The sequence below is a fragment of the Venturia canescens genome, chromosome 7 (genome assembly GCF_019457755.1).
Source record: "Venturia canescens isolate UGA chromosome 7, ASM1945775v1, whole genome shotgun sequence".
NCBI lineage: Eukaryota > Metazoa > Arthropoda > Insecta > Hymenoptera > Ichneumonidae > Venturia > Venturia canescens.
This window is the reverse complement of record NC_057427.1, coordinates 10,212,726-10,232,957: the sequence shown is the minus strand read 5'-3', so window position 1 is coordinate 10,232,957 and position 20,232 is coordinate 10,212,726. Positions and strand designations below refer to the sequence as shown.

Below are 20,232 nucleotides of genomic sequence, written 5' to 3'. Positions count from 1 at the left end.
CATAACTGGATGGATAGCTCGACCAAAAATTATATCTGATTGGAATTTCCGTACTTCGGTGATGCAATAAAAATCTGAAAAAATCCATCAACATTTGGAAAGCTATGAACAACAATTATCAATAATAATATTGCCCAAGAGTTAATAACAAATTGTTTAAACTATTAATTATTCAATAATTTTGCGGTGACCTGTTGTTTTTTTTTACGAATCAAATGTGTGCATTTTTCCGAATGCTCATGAATTTTTCTTGAAAAAATGTTGAAACAAAATTTTTAAAAATTTGAATTTTGGATATGTTTTAGAAGACCATCAGTTTTGAAAAGTCTCAAGGTTACTGGATCAAAAATGTACAAGTAGAGCCACTTAAAAAATTTAAAAAAAGGAATTTCAAAAATCCACGAAAATTCTGAAAAGAAAACACGAGCATTCAGAAAAATGCGCACATTCGATTCGTAAAAAAATCAAGGCTTTACTGTATAATTGTTAAAAAATTATTCATTCAAACAATTTATAAATAACTTTTGGGCAATATATTATTATTGATAATTGTAGTGCATAACTTTCCAAATGTTGCTGAATTCTTTAACATTTTTATTGCATCACGAAGTACGGAAATTCCGATCAGGTACAAAATTTATCGGCTGGGCTATCCATCCAGTAATAGCTTAAAAATTTCGAAATATCGAGCGTTCTACAATTTGGTTATTTGACCTATCGAACCCTGCCCCTTCTCGGTGCGAATCAATGAGAAAAGTTCTCCGCGTGGAGGAATCGTCAGAAAAAATGAGAAAAAAATTTGAGAAATGGAATGAAATGAAGAGAGACAACTCCGCGAGTGTATAAATGTAAAACGAATGCAGATAGAAGCTCTGGAGCACGCTTCGCTGATCGTGCTCGGTTGATGCTCTCGTCACTATAATATTAATGCACGTATATACATGCTAAAAAACATATGGGGGCTCTGTTGGCTTCGCTGTCACTCTCGCGTGGTACGCGGGCTATCGGAGAAGGAGCGGAACCCGAACGGGAAAGCGAACGAAAGACCAGGTGGGTGAGCAGCAGAGGGTACTTCCGTTTCCGGCGAAAGATAATCGCGCGTGCCACCGTGGAACTGTGCGTCTGCACTCGACGCGCGATCCCAGAGGAACTCCTCGTATTTTCACACATTTTCAAAAATCATTCATTCCTCTCTCATATTATTTGATCGAACACGAATAATCGTTGAACTTCGGAGATAAACGTGGCGAAAAAAGCGACGGAAACTCAAACGGATTGTGCTAAACGTTAACGGCGATTATCGAACGAAAAACTATCAGTTTATTCCGTGAGCGAATGCCTCCATATCGGATGACAAAGCCCACGCAGAGTCCTCGCATCATCCCAATGTCAACGCCATCAACTTCTCTGTCGATCTTTCACCCACTACATAGAGGCGCTATTTTCATGACGAAATTACGAATGCGTGTAGGTAATACGAGGACGCGAATAGGAGCGTGGGAATACACACTGTTTGTGCATATAAAACACACTTGCAACGTATACCGATAAAATACGAGGTTGAAAAGGCGTAGAATAATACAGGATGGAAAAAAGCGAAAACCACCAACTACTACGACGAGGTGGATCGGCGCACGCTATAACGCACAAATATGTAAATAAAACCGGGTATGTATACGCCAAATTTTGTGTATACGAAAAATGCCATATGGCGAGAAAGTAGCTGCGTGCTCGAGAGTGAGAGAAACCGTAAAAATTGTCTTTTCGCCTGTACATTTGGCCAATACATAAATAGTAACCTGCCAGGGAGCAAGGAGCGGTATATGAAATTCGTATTACATTGGACTGAAGAAAATGGGAAGAAATTCTATGTGGAAAGCAATAAAATGTCTCGCGACTGCACACGCGGGGGTCTCTTGGGGATAAAAAGTCCCTTTTTTATTCGTCAATTCTTCGACTTTTCGTTCCGCCCAGAGAACTCGCGCGATTATTATCGAACGGACTTCCATCCGGTGGGCTATACCGGCGTCGAGGAAAAGATGCTGAATGATGATCCGTCGCAGGATCAGCTGCGGTACAAATGATTCTGAGATTGGGGACGATCCGAAGTTCCATTTATATTTTTTTACGTTTTTTTTCTCCAACCCGTATTACCTTGCGGTACTTCCAATCTCTGGCCTCATGGCAAACGACGCGAGATTATCTTTCGCTCTTTCCTTAACCACCTCTATTTAACCGAAGCCCCGCTTCTTACAGGAGAAACTCGAGATCAAAGGAACGAGGGATATTAATCTCGGAAAATGATACCTTCGTATACATTTTGGCACGTGCCAGTATATTAATAAGAATAAGGAAGAAAAAATGAAGGGAGAGGAGGAAAAAACTGGAGGACAGAAGACCCGGGTTGTGCTTTTTAAAGTCTCGGGGTTTCGCCCCCTCGAGATCGGATAACAACACCATTTGGCTCTCTCTGTTAACCGCGTATGGATTTTCTCAATCGGGGCTTCGCAACTATACGACGAGGAATCTCGGCTCGGATGGGACAGGTTGTGCGAAATGATTACCCTTTTTTTATACTTTTAAAATCTTGATGAAATTCATTTTGCTCCAATTTTTCGTCGTCCGTCGCTCATCTCGTAGCACGAATTTTACGAGCTCAAATTTATTGGGAATTCATTGGATTGGACTCGGAAATTGAAAGACAAAACTTTACACTCGAATTGTCAGTTTCAATGGGTTCTCGGGCTTGAGCGGAAACGAATGAATCGGGGCTTTTGAAGGAGAAATGAAAAATGAGTGATTCTGAAAAAATGATTCAAGTCTGTAAATAAAGTCGGGGAAAAGTAATTTTGGGAAGATCTCGAAAACTATTTGTTCGCATCGGAATATGTAAACATTGTAAATAAAAAGATTGACTGGGCACGGAAAGTCTCGTGCGCCGCGGTAAAATAGGAAGTTGATTCGGTGTGTACTTTGAGATTGAGAGGCTTCGCCGTGGATTAAAGAGAAAATAAGAAAGCGAGAGGAGGATGCAATCTTTCTCAACCCCTTGTGCTTCGTTGATGGAGAAAAATAGAGCGAAGCGCAGTGAAAGGGAGACCGAAAAGGGGAAGAAAAGAAAAAACACGTTCTCGAGTAAAACTCAACTTTTTCCTAATCATTTTCTCCTTTTTTTTCATGTTTAGATTCTTCCCCGCAGCAGAATAAATCGCTCCCAAAGAAAAATAATTCTAACTTGGAGCATTATTCTTCAAATACCGTGAATATAATGAATCCCGCTGAACGCGGGAGTTATCGACGTCGGTGGCTCGCTAACTCGTAAAAATTGTTTTCGGCTCGAGCCAAAGTTGCTTTCAACTAAAAGAAACTTGAAAAAACTTACGACCTAACTTTGCAATGCATCGACAAACGGTTTTTCCTCTTTCGGACCAAAACTAAATAGAATTGTGTGTTGACTGAGAGTAACATATGCAGGGCAAGGTCCAGCGGCCTTTGCTCGTTTGTTGGTACACAGCTCAAATATCATTGTGCGCCTGGGACACGTCTATTATATTTTATCATGGCTAATGGTCAGTCCGTCTCTCTCGCTGCTCAAAGCGTTGAACGTATGTATACGTGAGTGTAAACGGGGTTAGGTTCCCTCGCACGACCTACATTAGCCACGTTTTCTCTCAAATGGTTTGTGGAATAAGCATTGAAAACACGAGAGCGCATACTCGGTCGCTATACTTGCGCAGGAAGTTCGTTCTCAAATTGATCAATTAAAACTTCCAGCGAGGATTCGGACAATTCGAACGATGAAAATGAGCACACGCTCATCCTCCGATTCTCCCTGTTTTTTGCACAAAACTCCCTTTTTCTGACCTGCTCAGGTGGAATCGACACTCGAAACAGTGCCTTGAGAAACAGTCAAAAAAATTTATTGTTTTCGGCTATTTTTTTTAGGATAGACGCGGAAATAACTCAGCATAGCGAACCTTTCGGTACAGTTTCAAGGATATTTCAAAAGTACAAAAACATTTTTTTCATGTGAGAAATACTATTTGTACATGGTTTATGCGCCAAGTCTGATTGTCCAAGTTTCTCAGCTGTGTACAATGCGGAGATCGTAATTATTGTCTGCAACAAAAGTTTCAATGTTTTTTCCCCATTTTCATGTATTTTCCTTCCATTTGAACGTATAAAAACCGGAAAAGATTGTGAAATTCTATATTTACAGGACGTCCAAGTGATATTCTTCTCCAGAGGTGTTTTTTTTTCAAACTCGCTAAAAATATAGAATTTCGCAATTTTTCCGGGCTTTTATGCGTTGACGAATCCTTATAACGGAAATGTCACAATAAGTAATGAAAATTTAACAAATAAAAAATTTCGGAGGAATAAAATTTCCGAGCCACACTTGACTGTGAACGCGAATGAATAAATAAATTGATACGAGCCGAATTCGTTCGATACGATGATTAATATTCGAAAAAGAGAAAAAAATGAAGTTTGTATGTCTGCATATTTGTATATGGAGCATCGATAGAAAAAGTGGCTCATTAGGAACGTCGAAAAAAGTAAATTGGAATGAAAAGTTCGGGTGAATGAATAACGAGGCAATTAGAAGGGAGCTCGATGATGTTTTTTTCTCTCAACGAAACGATTGTCAAGACTTTTCGTCACCTTTTGAAGCATCGTTCTCTTAAGTGTAAAAGCGAAGCAAGGAGGAGAATGAAAGAAGGATGTTAAACGTAAGAGAGTGAGTCGAGGCTCGTCTAAATGGCTGAATTCTCTCGGCCTCGTCCTCGAGTCATTGCCGCCGCTTTTACTTCGTCTCTGCCTGCGGGCTTGATTGAATGGCCGGACCTTGCCATTGATCAACCTCTTTTGAAGCGTCATATACACACGGACTCTGTACATCCGTGCAGAGCGAGAGGAGGCTTGAGAGAAAGAGATTTCGACGTCAAACACGTTGGCGACGTTCCTCTATTCACGAGGAGGAACGTTGGCTAAAACCCTTTATGATATTCAATGGAGACGAGCTGTGTGCGCGTCGTTCTCTTCTGTTTCGCGTCGTAAAAGCATCGAGAAAGCTGCTGCTAATCTCTATGAAAATTTCAAATATCCGTGGCCCTCGAGTGCACAGGGCTGCTAAATAGTTTATTTCTTATTTTCCTGATCCGCGGCGTGAACTTCCATATCGTCTCGCGAATTCAAACAAGAATTTCCCAAATAAGCTCTCGCATTCGGCGGGGCCTGCGAGATGAGGAAATAACTGAACATTTCCTCCAGTCTTCGATCACCGACACGCGAGTGCTCATTTCCCTCGTCACGACGAAATAAAAGGAAAAAAAATTAACGAGTCGGAAATCGCGATACTTTAATCCCGACGCGAAACTAATTTCGTACCAAGCCCTACCGCGCGACGCGGATATTCTTTCCTCGAGGACAATTCCAACGTCTCGAGAGTCGAATGTGAGTTAGAGCGAGCCGGGGGGATGAGTAGCTCGACTATTTTCTCACGCTCGTGTTGACGACGCCGCGGCTGTTACTACTGCGACTCTCGTCGCCCGCTCGTCCTCGACACACTCCATACGAGGAGTTAAATTTTCTCCTCCTCGTGTGAAATCTCGTCCCAGGTCATGAATAATTATCTCAGAGGGCGCACACGCGTGTGCGTCGTGCACGGAAACGAGGAGAGATTCGCCTCGCAGTGAAACACCGCCGCGAGGAGGGTTGGTCACGTAACACGTCGTAACGTACGTGCTTATCTTTACGCTTTTCCATTAAAGCGTAGCTGTGTTCGAATCGTTGTGAAATTTTCTATGCACTTGTAAATCTATTTATGCGCGGGTATATACACACGATGACAGTAAGAAGTGAGATCGTACGTGCGGATTACTCGCAATACTGCGGCTCGGTGTACTGCTAATTCACGAAATCGCGAGGGGAGAAAGCGAGAGAAGATGAGTGGAGGCGAGAAAACTGGGCTCAGCGAGAGTCTCGTTTCCTTCGTTATTTCTGTCCGGAAGCTTTAGCGCTACACTCCCATGGCGTCCGCATATATGCGTGTATTTCCAACGAGATTCTTGTAGCAAATCCCGCGCACATTTGCCGCCCGCGGTGAGATGCGAGACGCGGAAAGCTCGTGCGAGACAAGGAGAGAGATAAAAGGCGAGAGACGACGGCGAGGAGCCACGAAGACGTTTCAGCACCGCCAGCCCAAGCAACCAAAAGATTTCCACTAAAAATAGAACAAGCTCTGCTGCCTTTTGCCGAGAAACGACTCCAAGTCCCGGCCCGCGAAGCTTTTTCCACTGTTGCTTCCTCCCGGATTTACCAGACGAGCAGCGTCATATTTTTCAATAAAAACATTCTGTCCTGAATAAATGAATGGGAGGAAATCAAGAGGATGCGAATATAAATCTGAAAAAAGTCGATTTTCATGGAACTTTTTGAAATATTCATTAATACTCGACGCGAGCGTTTTCTCAAACAAATACTGCCTCGAAATGAAATTTTCCACGGATACGAATGAATGTTTTATAATCTTCATAAATAAGAACAACAAAACTGGAAACAACAGCCAACGAAGATAATTTTACGTTTTTTTTCCAGTCGGATATGAGACGATCCTCCGTTTTTTCGGCTCCTTCGTCCTCGACACTCCCATTTTAGTTCAAGTTCGTCTTTTGAGAGTTTTTCACCCTGACATATGGTGTATATAAAAGCAAGCGTGTGGTGACGCCGCTCGTATACATACGAATGTGAAGATCCTTGAAAATATGCTGCGCTCGTTCTACCCTCGTTGTGCAATCCATTCATTCGCCTCCAGAGCGGCGTGTATGCGCTCATGCTTATATTCATCCACGAAACAGCGTGTGTATGCAACCTGGGAGATTCTTTGCATACAGAGGGATCGGGAAAGCGGAGAGCGAACTTGCCAAGAGGGGGGGGGGGGGGGGGCAAGCTTTTCAAAATATCTTTTTAATTACTCGGTAGCATCGGGCCGCGCCGATCTCTTTTTATGAAGCGAGAGCAAGCGTGAAGCGACCGCTGTTGTCTTGCAACCGCAAGCGAGGTCGGTGTCCACAGAAAAATGCTGATAAGATCGTCTCGAATATCGATGAAATTCGGACGGAAACTGCGGCGATCTTTCGAAAAAAGTCTCCAGACGAATTGATATTTCAATGAGTTTTGTTAATGTTCCTCAACACAAAAAATCTCGCTCCACATTTATTTCCATCCGACCATAGAAACGCTTGTTTGCCTTTCATTACGTTTCCTTTCGAGCGCGCGCGAGAAGTGTAAGTATAAATTATACGATTTGTTTGAGGAGACTGACTCTCGTTGAGAGCTTTTTAAATAGATCTCAACACCGGGGGGGGGGGGGGGGACGCGCGGAACGCAAACTTATTTTCTTCAGTCGAATTGCGATAGTAGCTAAAGCTAAGAATATATATTTAATAAACGCGCGTATACGAGCGTCCGCATCGCTCTCGTATACGTATATGCAACGAATTTATGCACTCGGCTTTAATAAAGCTTCCTTCGAGAATAATAGCGGGCCGGGCTTACACCAACGCTACTGCGAATATGTCTGTAGATCGCACCTACTTTTCCAGCAAAACGATACCCCCAGCCCACCCCTCTTGTGTACAGAGTACACATGGGGAGATATTTGTTGCTGCATTATTGTAATATATAACCGAGCCAACGATCTCACTGATATATACATACGTCTCTATACGCTCGAGCGTACAGAGCCCTTCAAGAACTACAGTGAAGCTTGCGACGTTCGAGTTCAACGAAATAATGTACAAAAACATTCCAATAATATGACGCTGAGGTTTGCAACGGGAGTCCAACGAAATTATGTAAAAAAAAGCCTCCAATTATTCCGGTAATTGTCCAATTTCGTTTCTTGTCGAGTTTCCAATTCATAGTTTTCAACCCCCACCGACGATATTTCGTGAAATGAAAAATTGGTGAATTACGAATGTTTTTTTTTCCTTCATTTCGCTTAACTACGACGTTGGAAACTTCAGCGGCGTCCAATAATTCCGATAATTCTCCGATTCCATTCCCTGTCGAATTAACAATTCGTGGTTTTCCAACCTGCACCGATACATGGAGAAAATCGATTCGGTTGGGAATACATTATTTTTCAAGAATTACAAACGGCATGCGGGATTTTTTTGAATTTCGCATATTTCTCATACCTTGAATTCTTAACAGCTTTGTGTGTGTGTGGATAGCTAAATGTGAAAGGTGAGATTCCGGCCCAAAAAGCTCCGGTTTTCTGCCAGGTTTTGCCGGTTTTGAAAAGGATTTTTGGTCGGTAGAGGATCGTGGAAAATCTTTTGGAAATAGTTTGAGGTTCAATGAATTTGCGGAAGTTTGGAGGATTCGAGATTCGAGTCGGGGAAACGAAAGTTTAGAGATCGGGAAAAATTGACGCGGAACCGAAGTTTTCGATCGAATTTCATTGTCTGTCTCAAGGGCGAGTCGTATTTATTGTTGTTCGAGAACGCGATTTTTGAATAATGAAAATAGTGAAAGTCGAAGTCAAAGATGCTCATGAATTTCAAAGGGAACTCGAATCCGTGCAAAGTTTATCTCGTCAATTACGCCGCTGATGAGTCCAATATCGGGCTCAATCGAAAGAGAATTTTTCAATTGGTCTCCACTTGCATTCTCGAAACGTCGAAGAATTACCGAGCTTCGTAATCGAGCAAAATGACTTGCCATACTTTCACGAGATATTGCATTCAGAGATAAGACAGTCTCGGGCCAACGGATGACGAAGCCGTGTCGACCTACTTATCCCGAAAGTCTCCTGACGTTGATTGAATTTTCATGGATTCGTAAGACGGTCAGTCAGAACGATAATCCTACTTTGCTTCCCAAAATTCCTCCGCACAGTCCATTTCGTATGCGAGAAACGCTTCGATACTCCGCGTCACCTGGTGACTGGGGATAGGAAGCTTTAAGGGAGTTCTATAACCCAACGGATCGCCCCAAACGAATAAAACTTGAAACCATTCGAATATCCACCCAAATTTCAACGTGAAAATGATTGGCTTCGCCAACTTTCGAGCTTACAGCTTCCCTCAATTTTTCAGTATTTCTGAGCAAAATTTTCTCTCAACAATTGGAAAAATCCTGCCCAACTCTCACTGCTACTGCGAAATCCAGAGTTGCAAGAGTTTCCAAGCAAATTGTTTTTAGTTCGATGTCCCCTCGTCGACCCGATATTTTCGAAAAAACGATCCCGATTGATGTCAATAAAACGTTCTCCTGGGGGCACGTAAGCACCAAAGAGAGTTTCGACTTCCCTTTTTCATCGAAATTCAACGGTGCTTGAACGTTCATCAATCAGGGACGGCCTCGAGCGAATGGAAAAAGGATTTCCCGAAAGTGGGGAGGCGGCAGTTTTGAGACTCGCTGTACGATCTGCCCGCCGCTATCGCCGCTTATAAGTTGAGGACACGGGCAACAAGAATCGTGTTTCACGAGCCACTGAGACGTACAACACCCCTGAGAACTTAGGTAACAAAGGAGCAGGAACGAATAGAGAAAAGATAATTGCGATTGTCGCGCGACGAAACAATCGAGCCTCGCACAATCCAGAGTCGTCCCCCCCCCCCCCCCCCCCCCCCAGAAAGCCGATACTCCCGCATATCTTTCGTCTATAAATAGCCTTCTCGTATCGCATTGCTAAAGAAATCGAGCACTCGATCCGTACCATAAAAACCTTCTGACAATTAAGCAATTCGGATTATCCACGGATGAAGTAATCAATGGAAGAAAATGCTTTGTAATCGGAGTCAGAATTGTGAGAAGCGACTAAAAATTGTGCTTTTGCAGGTTCTTAATAGATTTTCGTCCTGCTGGAGATAAATTGCGATAAAAATAGTTGCTGGACTCGAATTCGTGTTTTGTACTGTCAATAGCTTCGGCACTGGGCAAGTGAAACGTTGTCACCTTTCTGTCGGCTGTTATTTTTAGGCCGATGTATCGAGCGAGCCGCAAGCAGGCACACAATCAAAAGCGTTTTCTCACGTTTCTGGTGAACTTGCGGTCCGCGACCGCAGGAGAAACGAGTGGAGCTCGCGCCTCTTTATCCAATGGAATTTCATCCCGTGACGGTGCAAATGGAGAAGGAAGCGTTCTCGGAGAAAGTGCACTGGAAAATCTTCTTGGTGCACGATCCCCGGAAGGGAGGCGACTTACTTCCTTCCCCGTCTGATGTCCCCGCAGGGACGATGCAACGATGCAGAGAATCTCGAAGCCGAACAGCAGGCGTGGGAGTTGGGACGATATTCGTTGAATGTGCGAATAAAACGTTATCGAGTCCTTGAGACGGGCCGGCGAGAAACACGTGGCCAAAAAAGATGGTGCTTCGGAACACGCAAAGCGAAAATAAGCATCTGAGAATGTGGGCGCGACGTCGCCCTTCTCGCAGTCATTCCGCAGCGCGTATATTTGGTTAGGCGAAATATTCGAGGAATCGTGACATCATGGCCTGGCCGGCGCGAGTGTGCGAGCGGAGCACACGTTCGGATAACTGGAGCAGCCGCGGCGCTAAATTCGCGTGTGACGATCATGCGAGAGGATTAAGGTAGATCATTCCGAAGGATCGTATTTTGTGTCTGAATACGACGCTGCAGTTTCCAACGTTCGAGTCCAACGAAATGAACGAAAAAAACGTTTTTAATTCACCCATTTTTTGTTTCACGAAGTATCGGAGCAGCTTGAAAAACTACGAACTGCAAATAGGGTATTACACCTTTTTTTTAAAACTGTTTTAAAATAATCCTGTGATCGTAATAAACCAGTAGAATTTTTATTTCAATTTTATAAGACCGAAAACTGTCTTGAATACTATTTTTTATTTATGATTTTCAATTTTCGCGCGGAAACGCTAGCCGCCATGTTTTTTCGGTTTGTGACGTCACTCCGTTAGTAAACAATACTATTGCGAAAGACCAAGTATTTAGATTCGTAAAAATAATGAGTTATAGTGGTATATCATTGGTGTCTCGTGCCTGAATGCAATAATACAAGTGTAAAAATGCCACGACGCTGAAGTTTGCAACGTTGGAGTCCAACGAAATGAACGAAAAGTAAAAACTTGTAATTCGCAAATTTTTTATTTCACGAAGTATCGGTGCAGGTTGAAAAACTACGAATTGCAAATTTGGCATGGAACGAAATTGGAGAATTACTGGAATAATTGAAGGGTTTTTTAGATCATTTCGTTGGACTCCAACGTTGCAAACTTCAGTGTTATAAAAATGCCACTAAAATTGTGGATTCATCGCCACCATCAACATATTTATCATTGGTAGATTTGTACTATCTGCTTTCACAAAACCGTCTTCCATGATGCGATTTTAATAAAATGAATGATAAAAGTCCACAAACGTGCATAGTAACTTGTAAAATTTCAAAATAACACAGAGCGCACAATAAGAATCTAGATTGTTTACTATCGGAGTGACGTCACGTTGGAATCCAATATGGCGGATGGCGTTTTCGACATTTGAAAAACAGTTGAAAAAAGGCGATCTTTAAAATTGAATTATAAAATTTACATTGCATTTTTATGAATAAATATTGACGTTTCCCGTTTACTTTTTACGAAATCTATCATAATCATGCATTTTTATATATTTTTTTACATGGTGTAAAATACCCTATTCGAGAGGGAACGAAATTGGAGAATTACTGGAATAATTGGAGGCTTTTTTTACATCATTTCGTTGGACTCCAACGTTGCAAACTTCAGCATCGTATTGATGTCAGAGTTATCGATTCGGAATTGTAAATACATTTTTTCAACTTATATTTTGGCGAATGAAATCACAAGCCATTAAATTAATCGAGGATCCATCACTGACTGAGCCCAAAATTCCATTCGTCCCTGGCGAAAATACTTTAGTTATTTATGTCAAAAATCGCATTAGAGAGGGCAAAGCGAAAACACTGACAGGAATGGGTCAAGCCAAGAAAAAACAGAATGCCGAAATAATCAAATGTGAGGTTACACGAGTGCTCATTACCAATTTCGTTCGATCTCACGGAGAGAAAAAAATTGTAAGAATTACTATGTTGCCTAATTACTATTGGGACTCTATATCGCCCATTTTGGAGGTTTCTACCAAAAACATTGTAATTTCCAAGTTAATTCTGAATGAAAACTTTTAAATTGCGTATTTTGCTGTGACAAAGGTTTAAACTGTGCTATTTTTTCCTACATAGTTCACCAAGGAAACGTTGTAAAATTTATGTTGACTCGATGATGAACTGCGTCAAGTAGAATTATTATACCGTGTTGCTATGCTCAGTACTGTTTTCACGATTGAAATTTACAGTTCAACATAGTAAAATTTGAGGAGCTCGAACACAAGCATCGATCATACGTCAAAGTGTTTAGAAATTTACTATGGTAAATAACAGAATTTCATTCGCGATTTTACATCACACAACGACGCTGAAGTTTCCAACGTTGGAGTTCAACGAAATGAACGAAAAAAAAGTATTTAATTCACCAATTTTTTATTTCACGAATCGTTGGTGCAGTTTGAAAAACTACGAATCGCAAATTTGGCAGGGAACAAAATAGGAGAATTACTGGAAATATTTAAGAGTTTTTTTCGATCATTTCGTTGGACTGCAACGTTGGAAACTTCAGCGTCATCATCACACATGAATATTCATCGAGTCGCTTAACAAAAAATTACTATGTATGTTCGTAAGAATTAATAAATATGACGACATAGAACCCTACTTCTATGGCACCATAGTAGTTTTTAGTGAAATTTTCTCTGCGCGCTTAAACGTAATATATCTTTATTACTGGTGAGACAATCGTCTCGAATTACGATGCTGAAGTTTGCAACGTTTGAGTCCAACGAGATGATGTAAAAAAAGCCTCCAATAATTCCAGTAATTCTCCAATTTCGTTCCCTCTCGAATTTGCAGTTCGTAGTTTTTCAAGCTGCACCGATACTTGGTGAAATAAAAAATGAGTGAATGCAAATGTTTTTTTCCTCCATTTCGTTCGACTCGAACGTTGCAAACTTCAGCCTTGTCTCGAATTGCACTTCATTGTTATTCTGACGTTTTTCAAAAACTTCGTAAGAAGCGTTCATTCGTTGTATGGGAAGATAAACGATTTTTTACGAATAGCCCTTATAACCCTGTGTATTTTTCTTCATATTTAAGCACGTTTATTCGATTAACCAAAATAAGACGAACCCTTTGAAATGTGATATCGGTGTGAGTCGACTACCCCATTTAAACTCTCTAAATTTCAAGCCTTTCTTAATAAAATTGTTTCGTGTATGAACTGCCTTAAAAACGCTGGGAATACAGACAGCGAGGCGCGCTACGTTCGCGTCCCAAGAATCCTTTTTTCCTCATACGAAAACACGATTAGGAAATGCAATTCTTTTGAGCCCTCGGCGAGCGCAATAACGAAGTTGGAGTTTAAGAAGAAAAGAGCCTCGTGCAGCTAGCCGAAGAAATACGAAAGAAACATTCATTAGCGCTCGGAGAGTGAACGTGAGAGCAGGCCAGAGGCAAAATCCAATCGAAAACCCTTTTTTGGAATGAACATTGAACGAAGAAGAAGCTCAGAATTCGAAGCGTTTGACAATATTTCGAGATAACATCTCGATAATTCTTTTAATCAAAGATTCGAATGAGAGTTTTAACATCGCCCGAGAAAATCCCAAATTTACGAAGTCGATCGCGAAGGTTAACACGGGACTGGATCAATTTGCAAATGAGTCGGGGATGCGCAGCGCCGGTCGTTGAATTTGATAAAACCGCGGAGCCTTAATAACGAGCAGGAGCCTGCGTTATTCGCAGATTTATTCGATTTTCGTCACAGTTCGATTCGGACATTACGAGTTAAATAATAACAACGATTGAGCACCAAAAACCCGGACAATGCAGCCAGCCCAGAGAACACCGAGATTTAACGAAACGCCAGATTGAAACAGAACGAAAATTAATAAAAGAAAAATCAAATAAAAACAAAAAATAAGCAGTCAGTACGGTAATGAAAATATAAAAAAAAAAACAACAAAATAAATAAATTTTAAAAAACGAAGAAAAAGAATAAGTAAAATGAATGCGTACGCGAGAACGAGCCTTGTAAAACACGTTTTATTTGGTACGTATACACCGGACACGAACAATTTGTACTCTCCCCAGTCAGCCTATATATGCACAGTACACACCCACTCGCTTTTATATACCTATATACGTGGACAAAGTAAATAGTAAATTCCAAATCGTACGGGAAGTGAGCTGCGCCATTGAATATTTGCCGGCCTGGAGGGAAGACTTTTTCACCAAAATGCCCGGAAAATATTTGAAAAAATGTTCCGCCATTTCGAACTACGAAATTCCCTCGTATTATTCGACTATTTGGTGATTTTTGATCGAAAAAAATGTTGACGGTTGTTGATAAAAAAAATGGTGGAGGAATTGTTTGTTGAATGGACCGAAATGTTTTTCAGTGCATTCGTCGCTGGGCGGGGCTCAAAGTCTCAATCATGGAGGCTTTGGATAATCTGATTTCTATTCAAAGTCGTGTATAAACAGGAAAACGTGAATAATGGAAAAAGTGACGGATAAGTATTCTCGATCGAGGCGTTTGTATCGATTTTACATTTTTTTTGCCATTAAAAATACGATCCTGTAACAATTATTAAAATAATTATTAAAGTGTTTAATAAATATTCGATTTTCATGAAAATATTTTGCGATATTTATAAACAAACATCTCGATTCATTATTTTTTTCGTTACTCACTGAAAATCACCATAAATTCCTCAGCAGTGCTGAAATCAAATTTTATACCCGATTTTTTATACCCACTAATTGCCCGTTGACAAGAAGTCGTCAATAAAGAATTTTCTGGCCCGTCAGAGTCACGGTTTTCCTCGAAAAAGAAATTTTTACAGTCAAAAATAATCGACCCTGAAGATCATGCACGACGTGGTTCCACATTAAAGGCATGTTCTATATTTATATGAACATAAATATGTTAAGTCTACACTCGATCTGTAGGCATATCTAAAATATATGTAGGCGATGATCTATCGCTGGCTAATTAAAGCTCCCCACGGAGATTGGGCTCTCTTCCTATTTCATCTCTCGTACCCTCCTCTCCCCCCCCCCCCCCCTCCACGGCTCCGCCGTCCGACGCCCAAACTCCTGCCGTTCTACTCGAATAATCTGCTCACTTAATTGAATTTATAATCTCCCTCTCTATCTTCCACCGAATTCTACCGGTGATATCTTACGCGTAGCGAGTGCGTATTTACATGTATTTATATATATATATATACGGGCGTGGAATGTACGCGGAACGTAGACGTTGCCACGTACGAATTGCAAATTCACGAAAATTAAATCAAGAATTGAATTTAAAGCTAATAAAACGACTTAATTTAAGTACCCTCGTTGTCCCGGGAGAGCTTCGTACGAAAACGTATTCGAAATTCATAATAAGAAAAGGAACAAAAGAACTGGAGTTTACACGCGAAATATTGGGAACGGAAGCGAAACGTTGAATTTAGTGTGGGAGAAATGAAATATTGGGGAGAAAAATGAAAATTTATAACTGTCGGGGTATCGAAAAAAAGTCTTTTTTTAAAGTCATTAATATTGCGGTCATAGTAATGAAATGAAATCAATATGAAAATAGACGCTGAAGTTTGCAACGTTGGAGTCCAACGAAATGAACGAAAAAAACGTTTTTAATTCACCAATTTTTTATTTCACGAATCGTTGGGGCAGCTTGAAAAACTACGAATCGCAAATTTGGCAGGGAACAAAATAGGTGAATTACTGGAATTATTGGAGAGTTTTTTTCAATCATCTCGTCGGACTCCGACGTTGGAAACTTCAGCGTCATATATGAAATATGTAATTCAAGGATATTGTCATGCTCGAAATTTCAGAATATTTAGTTAAAACTTCGGAGGGCTGACATTCCGATTGAATATTGACGCTGACACTGCGGATTCCCTATGAATATGACAGAAACTAATGCATCCCGATTTACGACTGATAAAAACGCTCCACGTAAATCCGGTGAAATCCAACCATCAAATGCGATCGAGTATTTTTACATTTTTTTTTGGGGGCTTTTTTTCAGATAGTAGGATAGCACGGTGAAGGGATACTCGTAGAAATCCCTCGCCGCAGAGCCACCTGCAACTCCGATATATATAATATCTCTTGGCAAAAAACTCGCTTTACCATTTTTTTCTCTATCTTTCTTCACATATAAAAAATGCACGTGGTCTGAAAGCTTTATCGTGAAAAATCTTTCGTACGAAATCTTGCAAATATACACGCACAGAGGCTCGAAAAAACGTCAGGAAAATATTTATTTATGTGTATTTACGCGTGTTCACTTTTATTCGCATCAACTCAATAGTTATGTACATAAATTAATGTGGAGCGTATTTGAATGACAAAATGAACATTAGTCGAGTCAAATATTGTTCCAAAGTAACTGTATGAAGACCGTTAATGTTGTTTACGATTCAAATTAGTGATAGAATACGTTGGAGATTGAAAAAAGCACGCTAAACGGCGCTGTGCGTGTTAAGCCTACAGCAGTCGCCGCTAGTCCTCCACTAACCTTGAACTTGACCAATCAGCAACAAGCAGGAGAGAAACAAACACGTTGTCCACCCCATTGCAAATTCGAGCTTTCTCAACTCCGTGAATAATCCTGAAGCCATGTCCCTCACTCACACGTTATTTCAACGCTACAATCGGTTCATCAACGTTAACTACTATTAAATACGTAAATTGAAAACAAACAAGCAAAAACAAACGTTGAAGCCCGCACGAATAAACTCGGTGTACGGAGGATATCGAACGACACGATTTATCAACGCGATTTCCAGTGCCACTTTTTTAAAACTCGTCACTGTACACTGTTCCGAAAACTTTATTTACTTCCGGGTGCAATGAACTTTAAACGGTCATGTTGGTTCTCGATCGCTACCACCAGAAGCTTTGCTTTTTGTGATATATTTCTTGTGTGTATTTCGATTCACAAAATTGTCCGTGCAATCGCCTGTGGTCTTGTGCGCACAGAATTGTTCAACGACGATGCCGGTTTTTCCCGCACTCGCGCTTACACAACACTATCGCACCAAACGGTTGCCCGAACCTTACTGGGAGAAACCACGGGCGCGCGATGTTACGCTCCAACCCTCCCTCTCCCGCGGTGCCTCCCCCCCCCCCTTCGCCCGGCACTCCCCGTGTGTCGTCCCGCGCTCCCGTCGTTTCTTGCTCACTCGCCGTCACTCCGAACCCTGTATGATCCCTCTCGCGAACTTTATTATTCTTTTCGTGTTTCTACTTTTCTAAAATGTCACAAATGCAAACTGTAATATTCGACTATAAAATATGTTTGTTTCCATTGGAGAATAGCGCGGATCCCGCAGTGCACTCAGCGACAAGCTAACCTCGCTTGATACATAACGACTTTTCTCGTAAATATACCATTCGAATGCAGACATAAATAAGCCATAGCACGATTAATATTTTCATGATAAACTTAAAATCTATCACAAGAATCCACCACAGAGTCATGAATAAAATGGCGTTAGCATGAGTAACCGTTTTTTCATGCGAGTCGGTAAGGATCCCATTTTTTTTCAAGTCCGTAAGAAAAAATTTAAGAGTAGAATTTAACAGTTTCCTTTAAGCCCCAAGTTATTGGTCACTAAAAAACGGGGTGAATAGGAACGTCGATGCAGGTGGCCCACCGGGTCAGTGGCCCCCCTCGAGATATACGTACGAGTGTGATATATACCATAGGGATAAAACGCCAAGGATGGAGAAATGTGGGTTACGTATGGTTACGTAGAAATGAATTTTCCGACTGCGAACACAGCTGACCGTCCATTCGGTCGAATGACTTGATCGTATTTTTTAACATCTGCCCTCGGTCGCTTGTTGGATAAAACTGTTGCGCCATAGCGGAGAGAGCGTTAAGAATAAACGAACATATTGTGCTATAAAAGTGTAGAATATATTTCGAAAATTCATAAAAAAAACAAAAACAGTAGTGAAGCGGACTCCGATAAAGTTATAGTTGGAAAAAACACGTTTTTGCGAGAGGTAATAATTAAAAGAGGCGTTCAGCGTTACGTGGCGCGAAAGACTGTGTGGAAGGAAAAGATACCGTGCAAACGAAACGTAACGCTGTAAGCTCTCGTTTCGTAAAGTAGATGGCGCTGATAGAGGTGGCGGCTCTACATGTAATACTTGGTTTAACCGTTGCACAAGTGTGCGCTTGTGAGGGCGACACAAAGAGGGCGCGCCATAAAGAAGCATGCTCAACCTAATAGTAATACGCGGGGTAATCTTGCCTCCCTGCTGTTAGGAAATTTCTCGCCTTGCCCGGGGATTCTGCTCGGGAGTTCTCCGAGTGTCGGGGGTGGTGGTGTTGGTCTCTCGGCGCTGTCTCGGTCTCTCTTTCTCTGTGTAAATTTAACGCGTGACACGAAGAGAAACTCTCATGGGTACACCGGAAAGGGGAAGTAAGGGAGAGAAGGATGGAAAGAAATAAAAAGACTCGCTCCTCGCTCGCGGGATGAATGCGATGGGGTCAAACCACTTTGCACCGGTAGAGGGCGTTAAGTCGCTTGAATTACCTACAAAACCGCGAGCGAGGGAAAACCCTCTTTGAGAAACATGCCGTCTAGTATACGACACAGCCTCATAACGTCGTTTCGTTCTCCCTTCAAACGCCTAAACCCCCGTTACGTTAACGTTGGCTTTTGACGTCACTGTCCTGTTTTATACACCCCTTACCCACGGCAGCTTCGCATAATTACCATGTACATATGAAATATAACCATAAAGCCACCATGACTATGTATATACGTCTCGATATATACACATATATAGCCTCCATGCTGTATATCATTTATAAATATGGCCCTGCCTCGATCTATACAAGAAACCCCTTTGAGCCCGATCTTCTTACTGCGGTAAAATTTAATTTAACCTCACGAGGTCCTGCCAAGTAAACTTGTTGAATCATCGCTAAAATATACATTGCAAACGCGTCAACGACCAGCGAACGGGGACAAAGCGAGGAAGGAAGAGCCCATAAACAGCGTACGAAGTTACAGAGGTTATGTTGCTTCCATTGAAATTCAATAGTTGTTTCATTTCATCAAGATTGTGGACTGTCGAACTTACAACCGACGCTCGTTTCTCTTCGATGTTACGCTATCGAATGTGTTACCCACCCGACCCGAATCCTACTCATTAAAACTTTTTTCCTCGCGCCAATTATTTTTCAGATTCGAAATGACAATTCGTGTTTCGCGCGACATATGAAAAAAATGGGCAATACAAGCCCCTCCAGAACATTTCCACTCCGACGCCGTTGCACTTTAACTGAAATTTTTCTCACGAAAGTGTCACACATGTCGTAGAGATACGCGATGTAATTTGAATTGAGGCAAATGAAACAAAATGACGAAATGTATGACGAACGATGGGGTTTTTAAAAAGAGCGTTGAAAAAAAAACGAAAGTAAATACAGGAGAGAGTGTGGTGGGTCTCGCGAGTAGTAATAATAAAGTATAACGGAAGGGAAACTCTACGGACCTGTGTTTTTACTCTCGTTCTTTACACGTCATAGGTACGTATATGTGTGTATACAAGTTAACAAGAGCATACAGATTTGCGGGCATTCGGGAATGTGCAAAAGAGCGACGCAGCCTAGGCGCCGCCGCCATCACGAGAAGCCAGGGGCCGACTTTGACTTTGACGTGCAATTAAAAGTGCATTTTCCGCTCGTCGAGCATTTCGTAGATTCAGTACGCGCCCTCTTGGAACGCGCACAGTTTGCGTTTTGCTCCCGAGTCCCGAGTCCCGAGGCGAGGTGGCTCGGTCGGAAGACGAGGAGAAGACGGAGGGGAGGGGGAACTAGCATGGATGCAGAAAAAGAGCGAACAGTGCCCAAGATGAATTTTCCGTTAGTCAAGCAACTTTTAGAGAAGCTCATTACCGCGAGTCGTACGAAAATACATATTTTCGACTAACCGAACCGCGCGAGGAAAATACGCACGAATATCGTAATCGTTTATCGGCCAATCGGTCGCGAGTATGCGTTTCGATGATTTTATTCCAATTTTGTGTCAACGTCACTTCCATATATTTTTGCTACTTCGTAATCCTCTG

At 41.6% G+C, this 20,232-nt stretch overlaps 1 protein-coding gene across 5 annotated transcripts in view; it reads right to left on the bottom strand.

Annotated features, from left to right (window-relative positions):
- LOC122413500 (uncharacterized) overlaps positions 1 to 17,187 on the bottom strand; it is a 73,913-nt gene extending 56,726 nt beyond the window's left edge. For all 5 annotated transcript variants that reach the window (XM_043423886.1, XM_043423887.1, XM_043423888.1 and 2 more), the window contains exon 1: positions 16,658 to 17,187. In XM_043423886.1, the coding sequence (XP_043279821.1) occupies positions 16,658 to 16,760 (103 nt within the window). In that variant the 5' untranslated portion in view covers positions 16,761 to 17,187. The remainder of the gene's footprint in view (positions 1 to 16,657) is intronic.
- Between the last annotated feature and the right edge of the window lie 3,045 nt (positions 17,188 to 20,232).